Consider the following 11,155-nt stretch of genomic DNA (forward strand, 5'->3'; position numbering starts at 1 on the left):
GTAATTTGAAGATTATTTGGTTTTGGATCTTTATGAATTTTGACGGTACAAAATTGATGATATGACAGGGGGTAAACTAAAATTTGCTCAAACTACAAGGGGTGAAAGTACCATAAATTTTGTAATTTGTTGTCATGAAGGTCCAAAATCAAAGAATCTTCAAATTACAATGATGGAATCTAAAAAAAAAAATATAGGAGTAAAACACTATTAACCCTGTATATTATATCAGTTATATGAAGCCCATATACTTCAAAATGGATGACTTATCGTATCCTCTGCGTATCCTGCACCGATACCTGCCCGATACTTTCTGATACGTATCAAGAGAGTATCCGAAGATTAAATTTTATTTTTTAAAAACCAATTATCTGATACTTTTCAGATACATTTGGGATATGAGGGATAGGCGGTGGAAAACCGATATGTGCGGGCTACCTAATTTTTTTTTTGAAGGAATGTGTGGGCTACCTAATGTTTCTGTTATATTTGGTATATATGTAATTGACTAAGTAATGATGCTTTCTATTTAGAATATATCATATATGTAATTGACTAATTGTCGTTTTCTTTATTATCAATATTACTTACATTTATATTTTTATTGTTGCCGCCGTCTATTTTGTGCCTCTTTGTTTGTTTGAGAACGATGCTATTGTTTTGTTGTGTGAAGGGAATTTCATTTTTGTGCCTTATCGTTTTTCTATGTCTATTTGGTCTAGTTTTTGCGCCAATTTTTTTGCTTTTGAGTTTTAGCCCATATTTTATATTTTGAGTTTTAATATGTAGTTTAAATTTAATTTTTTATTGAAGTATCCCAACCGTATCGTATCTTAAATTTTAAAATTTTCCCGTATCGTATCATGTATCAGGGCTTTTACAATTAACATACTTTCAATTTTCAACCACCATTCAACAATTACATATGTATAACTTGTGATTTCACCATAATTTCAACATTCAACTGCTGCAATTAAATGTAATGTGTATGATTCTCAATCTCAATCTTACTCCTTTTCTCTTCAGGTTCTCCATTATCAACCACTTTTTGTCTAGTTCCTATGATGGTACCATGGGGAGAAAACAAAAAAGAGGAGAGCACAATGGGGCCAAATTGGCTTGAACTTCCTAGAGACATCACAACAAACATTCTTCAAAGGCTTGGTACCATCGAGATTGTGACAAGTGCATGTCAAGTGTGTCCTCTATAGTGGAACATTTGCAAGGATCCTCTCATGTGGCGCACCATTTACATCAAAGACAATGACCGTTATCCCTACAATACTATGGATTTGGTAGAGATTTGTCGTTATGATGTTGAAGAAGTTGCGGTCACTTGGAAGACATTGAGATTGTGTCTTTTTGCCCTGACAATCTCCTTCAGACCATAGTTAGCTGGTAATATTGTTTTCCTTTTGCTCGCTTGGAATTTCAAGTCTTACAAAATTACGAACTCATTCATTTATTTATGATGTTCTGTTGAATAAGTGTTGCTATAGTAATGAATGATTTCTTATAAAGTCTTGTTACTTATCAATTTTTTGGCCTATTGTATCTCATGCATTGCAATCAATATTTTTTTTTTTTTTTTTGCCATTGGTAATGTGTTTCTTTTTCGTTTTGTTTAACTTTAACATAACATATATATCATGTATGCATATGAGAACTCAATCTTTCTTTTGGGCACCTTTTTTGCAATATTTTGTAGTGCTGAGTTTTCAAGTTTATTTTATTCTTTTTTTTTTTTGTTTGTTAAGTAGTCTAGTGGCTAGAAACTCACTTTTTCAAAGTGAATAGTGAGGTGTCAGGGGTTCGAACCCCGACCCCTGCATATGCAATGTCCCTGCATATATTTTATTCTTAAAATCAATCATTTGTTATAAACATTGACTTCACATTTATAATCAATTTTGTGAAATAAACAATAGTTTTAAAATAGCAACATTTAAGTTTATTTTATTTTCAAGTTTATTTACTATTTTTTTATCCTTTTTTTATCAATCAATTTTTTTTACTATTTTATTTTGGAATGGCAACATTGACTTCATACTTGGCAAATAAAAATCACATTATTTACTATTTTAATTATAACAATAGTTTTGTGAAATAAACAATAGTTTTGTGAAATAAAAATTATTAAATTTATTGTGATTTTAAATATAATATATATAGACTATAGAAACTAGATATTTTGCCCTTTCACCTACAAAAAAATATATTTTGCACTTTTATAAATAATAAGAATTTATAGGCAAATTTGTTAAAGGATATAATTGGAAGAAAGAAAGACGTCCAAAATCATGTATAGATAATTACCGATCTCATTCTCATGTTCTCCAGGAAGAACTTGCTTTTTAGGGTTTTCGCACGGTTGGCAACTTTTTTTTTTTAAGCGAAAGATGAGGCAGAGGGGTCTCCTCAGCCACATCCAAAATATATATAGATAAAAAGAAAATAAAGTACAAAAAAGAGGAGGGACATAAACCAAAACCCTCAAAGAAAGCAAAAAACGATAGAAAGAGAGATCAAAGCTTCAATTGAAAACCTTTAAAAGTACTTACCTTGAGCCCCCCATTGCTAGCTTCTGCCTGCTGCTTCTGATGTTTCTTCTTTTTCTTTGAGACAACCATTTGAAATTGTTGATTAGAGACATCAACTTCAGCCATATTATCCCATGATTGCTAAGAAAATCCATATCCCACGGTTGGCAACTTCTCACCCACTCTCTTTTTATTTTTTCTTTTTACTTTTTCTTTGTTTTTTTATTCATACTCATGAAATCATTAACAATAACAATAATCAACATTGCACTCAAATTCACTATAATCAACATTAACAATCCAATTTCTAACTAATTTCATCATTAAAATGCAAAAAATCAAACAATTTTCATTGAGACATTTTATCAAACACAGAGTTCAACCTAAACAATATGAGTTCATTGTGTCATTTCCATCTCTAAACTACCACATTTGAGTGAAACTTACTCTAATCAACATCTAAAGTATAATTTATAACTAATTTCATCATTACCAAGCAAAAAGTCTAACATGCAAATCAACCCTAAAACCTTAAAATTCCACAACTTTTATCAAAAAATCTAATATTTAAATAAAATAAAAAGTCAATGCCAGATGATTATAATCACTTACTTGTAATTGAGTTAGAAATTGAAGTTGATTTTGTTGAGTTTGATGAAATTCGCACAATTTGCGAGAAAATTCATTATTGTAGAGTTTGAAACACAATGGTTCTATGGCACTTCTATGTTCTACTTGTGCAGTTCTATAACAGAACGCAATATTAGTTAACTCACGCCGGATATATCGAACGTGACGTGGGATTATGAATCCCGGACCTTGCATATTTTATGCATTGTCAATACCAATTGAGCTAAGCTCACGAGGACAAATTATTGTGATTTTAAATATAATAAATGTATCCCCTAAAAAAAATATAATAAATGTATTCCCTAAAAAATATATAATAAATGTATAGATATTTTGAATTTTCATATTGTAACAAAATATATTTATTTTTTTCAATGAAAAAGTAATATAACAAATATAAATTCTTTTTTTTTTAATGAAATTAAAAGCAATAATATTTATAGGCAAACTTGTGTAAGGATATAATTTGAAGCGAGAAAAACGGCCCAAAAATGTGTCTATTTCGTATTTATAGATTACCATCTCCTTCTCATGTTCTCCACGAAGAACTTGCTTGTTTTCGCACGGTTCCCAACTTCTCACCCACTCTCTTTTTGTTTTTTATTTTTACTTTTTCTTTGTTTTTTTATTCATTTCATGAAACCATTAGTCTATGAACTCTGTTTTACAGAAAACATAGCATCTGAATTATCGATATTGAAAAAATTGTGTTGATTGAGGATAATAGTATTTATTCTTTTTGTTGATTATTTCAAATCACAGAATGATGCAAATGCCAAACTTTTGATATCACGTATTGGATCATATCTCTATTTCCCTTTCTTTTTTTGTTACTTTTCTATGTACCTAAAATTTATTTGTCTTATTTGTAAGATGGCACCATGTTTCAGATCAACAAAGAAAAGGAAAAGGGAGAGCACAATGGGGCCAAATTGGCTTGAGCTTCCTAGAGACATTACATCAAACATTCTCCAAAGGCTTGGTGTGGTCGAAATTTTGACAAATGCACGCAATGTGTGTCCTTATTGGTGGAGCATTTGCAAGGATCCTCGCATGTGGCGCACCATTCACATGATCAACAATGAAACTTCCCCTGATGTGGATTTGGTAAAGATTTGTCGTTATGCTGTTGAACAAAGCTGCGGTGAGTTGGAAGACATTGAGATTGTGTCTTTTTGCACTGATGATCTCCTTCAGTACATAGCTAGTTGGTAATATTATTTTCCTTTTGCTCACTTTCAATTCTTGCAAAATTACTTATTCATTTATTTATGATGTAATACTGTATCATTTTCCCTTTCATTAGTTTTTTATTCAAATCTTACAGTGGAAGTCACCTACGACGCATCCAACTTACAAAATGCCGAAATATTTTACACAAACAATTTAGTGAAGTTGCAAACAAATTTCCACTGCTAGAGGAGCTGGACATTTCATTTAGCAACCTATGTAAGGATTCTCTTGAAGTCATTGGTCGGAGTTGCCCACTTTTGAAATCAATAAAATTTAGCAGAATGTTCAGCAAAGACATCGAGCTGAATGATGACGCTTTTGCTATTGCAAAAACCATGACTAAGTTACGCCATCTTTCGATGTTTGGAAACTTGCTTACTAATGTTGGGTTGCATGCCATTCTTGATGGTTGCCCCCTTCTTGAATCTATTGTCCTGCGAGATTGTATTCATCTTGATTTGAGTGGAAGTTTGGGGAAAAGGTGTTGTGATCAGATCAAAGACTTTGTAGTTGTACTTCCAACTTATGTAGATGAAAATTATGATGATGAAGATGACGATTCTTTTTATTTGAGAAGTGTAATGGAAGATCAAAATCTGGATTATTCATTCATTTCAAGGGTCATTAAAAAAACTACCATTAAGTCAGCACTTAGATCAGCAGTTAGGTCAGCGTTTAGGACACATAGAAAGGAAATACATAGTGCCTTTGGGGAAGCATTTGGGGATACATTTATTCGTTGAATGCAATTTTATTCTTTTTATCCTAAATTTTTTCCCTTTTATAAATTTTTATTCCAATTTTACAGCATTGGATGAAGCCATTGGTCAATGTTTCCCTCTTTTGAAATCAATGAAATTTAGCAAGATGGCGATGCATTTGCTATTCCAAAAAAACATGCCTAAGCTACGTCATCTTATGATTGGAAACTCTCTCACTAATGTTGGGTTGCTTGCCACTCTTGATGCATGCCCTATTCTTTAATTTCTTAATTTCATAGAAAATTTGTTATTTATGATGCTGATTATTCTTGTGAATAAAATCTATGTTGCAGACTTGCAGTGCATGCATACTGTGATTCTGGTTAATTTCTCTGGCTAAATAGTTTTGATGCTATCTCTGATTATGTTTTAATGATTATTCTTGTGAACAAAGTGTATGTGATAGTCTAGAGTATGATTTTGATGCTGATGACAGTTGTTATGATCACAATTATTCTTTTCAACGTTGTTTATGTATGACAATCTAGAGTATGATTTTGATTATTATTTGATCTATCTAGATAATTTTCTTCCAAATGAAAATGGAAATTTGGATGGTTGTACTTGAAGAGACTTAAAGAGACTGAAACGTTAATGATTTGTTTTTAAATGAGGTGCGCTTAAATTTTCCAATAACCTTGTACACATGCTAACCTACTTGTGTTGGCCGAGTGGTGTTGGATTGGGACCTTAGTTTGAGTGTACTTATCTCAAAAGGTCTCAGGTAAGATTATTCCCGTACCAGTTTCGATGGAATAGTTTGGCTTCTTCATAAAAAACCTTATATACATGCTTGGATATAATTGGCATAAGATGATTATCTTTTCCTGTATTCGTTGCTAAGTGGTTCCAATTGTGGTTATACTTTCTCCAATGTGGTTCCAAATGTACTTTGAAAAGGTTATACTTGGTAACTTTCTCAATTCCAGCATGTTTTTCTGCAAAATAATTTCTTGCACTAAGAAGATCATGTAGCATATAAACCCACTTGGGTTGCCCTGGTGGTATTGGTTTGCGATCTGGAACTGTGCTCCTCCTCATGGTCTCAGGTTCCATTCTCTCCGGTGCCAATTTGGTTGGGCTAATTTAGCTACTTCAAAAAAAAAATCATGTAGCATTTAAGTTTTCGCCATCACTTCAGTACTTCATGTATCCTCTTCCTACCATATCACCCCCATAATTGTTTAAGATTTTCAACATTCTTTTCTATGACTAGATTAACAATGACCTGCACCTTTTCCTGTGTAGAATTATCAGTCAACTGAGTCTCACTGTTAGGGGTAACTAACAACTTTCCATCAAAATTATAGTCACTGTCTTCCAAAGTCTCCTTTTGAAATGAATATTATCTGTTGTACCATTCTCAGGAATAGCATATGTAATTTGTTTATCTGCATTAGTTTTCTTTTTTTGAATATTTTATGCACTTGTTAGATCAAGATATTCCCACACTTGCTCAAAAAAATTGCCAAGAGAACCTGAGCTATGTTCTCAGTCACATTCTCACAAGCAAAATTGAATGATGTGGATACTTTATTTCAATTATTAGGTTCCTCCAATGATGGAATTGATTTTTCGATTGCATGTTTTGCAAGGAACTTTGGACCAACTTTCTTGATTGGTTCCCTCTCAATAACTTTCTTCTTTCCTTCATCTTCTTTCAAGATTTGTTTGTGATAGAAATCGGGTAATTTCTCATAGTCTACCTCCAGATTCAATGCAAATCCTTCCCTCTCAACCATGATATCATAAAACATTATATTTTATATATCCATATACACAATAATTCTTGCATAGTGAGCAACGGTTCAATTTCTTGTACCTCATCATTGGAAAGGGGAGTTCCCACGACACTAGCAATTTCAAGCAGGGTTCTTTGTCTCTATTATTTTTGTGGAATTCCCATGAGCTTAATCCATATCTGGGCTTGAGTTTGTCATTGAGTGTACATTTTAAAATAATTAGACTATTTAGGTTCCAAGTTCCCATATCCAAACTCTCCTCATATAAATCTAAAGAGGGGAAATGAAATTAACAAAATCCCATACCAAGAGATATCAATTTCCATTGACCTAATGACTTCCGTACAGAACCGACAACTTATTAGACATGTCCCTAGCTGTCAAGGGTTTACCACCATTATTCATCAATAAAAGATCATGCATATTACATCTATAGTCATCCATGCCCTTTTCATACTCTTCTTATGTGATCTTGATGTAAACCGAATCACCTTTGATTGCTGGTTGAGGGAGTTGACTTGGCTGCACATCAAAAGTGTTAGTTAGTGTTTGAGCAAAAGATTAATGAGTTTATTAGACAAGGGCTGTATTTGGTTTAATGGAAGGAGATGAAGAAACACACAGCCAGGGGGCAGATGGTCGTTATGGTCGCAAAAGACTGTTGTAGAAATAATCGGTACTGAATAACTGAACCCTCGTGCAAACACCAAGAAGCACGAACGAAGATTGCAGCATCTATAAGAAAATTCAAAACATGTAAGACAATCCATCATCGAATAAAAAAAAATCTCAGGTGATTTTTTTCATTCGATGATGGATTGTCTTACAAAATCCAATTTTGACTAACATAATCCAATCAAAATTCTACTATTAAAGTATAAAAGATCTGAAAGAAAAAAAAATTCACTACAAAATTATTTTAAAGGGGTGTTGTGACGGTTTGGGACAGTTGCAATTCACGAAAAATATTTTAAAAAACATATTGCAACGAATTGGAACTGTTGCTATTTGTTGAAATTATTTATAAAAAAAAATAAAAAAATAGTTTTTTCATGAATTTTTAATAGACTTTTCAACAATCATATTTTTATGACAACGAAATTAATCCATAAACTAAAATATGAATTTTATATTCATATAAAATGATTCAATAAAACATGAACAGACGAGACATTAAAGTTTATTGAGTTTCTAACATGAAAATTTAATCAATCATGTAGATGATCTCTGACGAGGAACTTGTTTTGATCAACTCAATATGAATAGATTTCAAAGAACGTCATACTCATTTTAGTAATTCTAAGTCTTCCATCTAATAATAAATTAAAGATTATATAAGACACACCAATTGACTAAAATAAGCAATAAAGTCACAAAATTCATGGATTGTAACATATCCCACAATTAAACTATTCTGATATATTTGTCAAAGAATGCACAATTGCATAAAAATACTTCTTAATCACAACCATACTCTTTCTCCAAGACTTGGATTAGCTATGTAATGCTACACAAACAGTGCATATATAAAATGCTTACACTATCATTAAACACTTCCAGAACATAAAAACTATCCAGAAAAACAACCATAATATTTTTCATAATCAACAAACTTTTGATAGCTTCTATGTAGAAGCACTTTCCAACCACAACTTGTAATAGAAATAATTGAGCATTAAGAGATGTATGTTTCTATCTATACCGTCGAATCAAATATATATTAAAAAGTTATTTACATTCACTTAGCACAAGGCTTCCATATTCTAAAACAAATGTGTAGGGCAACAACCACAGGTTTAGTGAAGATTGTTGATTATGCCCTTGAACGAAGTTGCGGAAATCTGGAAGAGATTAATATTGAGTGTTTGTGCATTTATGGTCTCTTAAAATGCAGAGCTAACCGGTAATATTATTTTTCTTTTGCATGTTTGTCTTCATGTGTGTAATGGAATGGTGATTCTCTTTTGCTCCGCTCATTCCACCATGAGTGGGATATTTGCAAAGAAAAAAAACTAAAATGAGTGTCACTTTCAATTTTTAATATATTATAATTTTTTGCAATAAACTCCTCTGATTAATGAATAAAAAGTACTAAATTGAAGCATAAAAAGAATTTGGTCTTTAGCTAATCACATCTAACCAGTATTTATAGTAATTCATCCATTTTGTTGAATGCAGATTATTCTTATAAAAAAAAATATCTCTTTATAGTTTTTATTAAAATCTTACAACGCAAGTAACTTACAATGCATACGACTTGGAAGACCGAGTCTTTGTAAAGGATTTAATGAAGTTGCTAAAATGCTTTCACTATTAAAAGGTATAAGGATCATCTTCATTTGTTAAAATAAATGGAGTATGCAATTTGAAGAGAGATAGACATAAAAAATAGATTGTGGGTCTGGCCATTAAGTATGTCCTAACTCTTATTAGAGGAGCTGGTTGACACTTCACTTAGGTGACATATCTAAAGATTCTCTTGAAAGTTGTTGGTATGTGACTCAAAATTGAGTCTTTTGGTTTGTGAAGAATCGTGACACGATTTGGCAACCGTGTCACGATTTCTGATGCCGAATGCATGTTTGGTTCTGAAGGCAAAACGTGACACGATTTTGGAAAACGTGACACGATTTTGACAGATCTGAAACACATTTTAAGCACTCCATGACCCATTTTGTTGGGTAAGCTTGGTGAATCTCAATGAAACCAAAGGAGAGAACTTTTAGGGTTTTAGATACTAAAGGTTGAGGGTCTTTGGGTGAGGTTCAAAGCTTCAAGATGTGAATCTTGGAGAACCAAAAGAGGGGGCTCTTGTGAAAAGGGTTGGTGCCTTTTGGGGAATATTCATGGGGTTGGAAAACACAAGAGTGGAGAGTCATTTGTGAGCAAGTTGGGTGAGTCTTGTGAAACCAAAAGAGAAGATCCTTAGTGAAATCGAAGGCTAATGATTGGTTCTCTTTTGGGGGTTAGATTCTAGAGTTGGGAAACAATTGTAAACACCTTGGGATAGTGAAAATCATGAGTGTCTTGTTCATTGATGAGATTGGGAAAATGGGTAGAAATTAGGGTTGTTCTTTGTGAGCTTGTTGAAGCTAATTTCTTGTAACCTATTTGTATCTCTTTGTAAGAACTCATTGATAGTGGATTGGAGAGATCAATCTCTCCCCCAGATTAGGTCAAGTTGGACCGAACTAGGTCAACAATTTCTTGGTGTTGTTATCTTTTCTTTACTCTCTTTATCTTGTTTATACCTTGGTTGGATTGTGTTTTTGTTATGCACTTGGTTTATAGACTAGGTCTATATTGTTGTTGTTGCTTGTGGTTAATCAATTTTTGGTTGTTGGTTGACATTGATACTTGCTCCACACATCTTTGTTATTTATTGGTGTGAAATTTGAGATCGAATTCACAACAAAAGCATTGGTTGAGGTTGCCCTCTTTTAAAATCATTGAAATTTAAAAACAAGGGCCATGAAAACATTAAATGCGATGATGATGCCTTTGCTATTGCAAACACCATGTCTAGGCCTTCTTAAGATTTTTGAAAACTCACTCACTAGCTAATTATGGGTTGCTTTCCATTTTTTATGCATGCCCTCTTTTTGAAGATTTTTTTTTAATAAGTTAAACTAGCTCACCTAAATTGGCATCGGGTAGAATCGAATATGAGGTTTAAGGATAAACACATTTCAAGGTTCCAAGTCAACATCACCAGACCAACCCTAGTGGGTTCCTCTTCTTAAAGATCTTGACTTGCGAGAATGTCTTAATCTAGATTTGAGTGGAAAACTGGGGAAAAGGTATCAAGATCAAATCATATATTTACGGCTTTCAAATTACGATGTAGATGGCAATTGGTATGATCATGATAATTCTTGTAGAAAAAAGTAATAAATAGTTGAGGGTATAGTAGAAAAATTAGCATTTAATGTTTATTAGTATTACAAAGCGACTTCTAATTCAGCATAAATTTTTCTCTAAAATGACTTATAATTTAGGACGAAAGGAGTATTAATTATGGACATTTAAATGTACATAATTAAACTCTCCATTAAATTCATTCATCAATCCTAAAAGAAATTTTTAATCTATGTTTTCACATTGTTCTATGTTCAAGCAGCAGGAAACCAAGGTAAATTATGTCATCATAAAAAAACTAAAGTGAATTAGATTCAATTGCTTTAATGTACCATCTCAAAATGAAGTAGATTGCACATCACTTATTTGCTAATTTGGTTATTATTATCAA

At 32.3% G+C, this 11,155-nt stretch overlaps 1 protein-coding gene across 1 annotated transcript; it reads left to right on the forward strand.

Moving 5' to 3' along the window:
• Nucleotides 1-4,091: 4,091 nt before the first annotated feature.
• On the forward strand, nt 4,092-10,797 carry LOC25489273 (putative F-box/LRR-repeat protein 23). Its single transcript, XM_013605184.3, has 3 exons — nt 4,092-4,381; nt 4,498-4,834; nt 10,633-10,797. Exons 1-3 carry the CDS (start codon nt 4,092-4,094, stop codon nt 10,795-10,797), a joined length of 792 nt encoding a protein of 263 aa, XP_013460638.3.
• The last annotated feature ends 358 nt before the right edge of the window (nt 10,798-11,155 follow it).

This window comes from Medicago truncatula, chromosome 3 (assembly GCF_003473485.1).
Source record: "Medicago truncatula cultivar Jemalong A17 chromosome 3, MtrunA17r5.0-ANR, whole genome shotgun sequence".
In the NCBI taxonomy this organism is placed as follows: Eukaryota; Viridiplantae; Streptophyta; class Magnoliopsida; order Fabales; family Fabaceae; genus Medicago; species Medicago truncatula.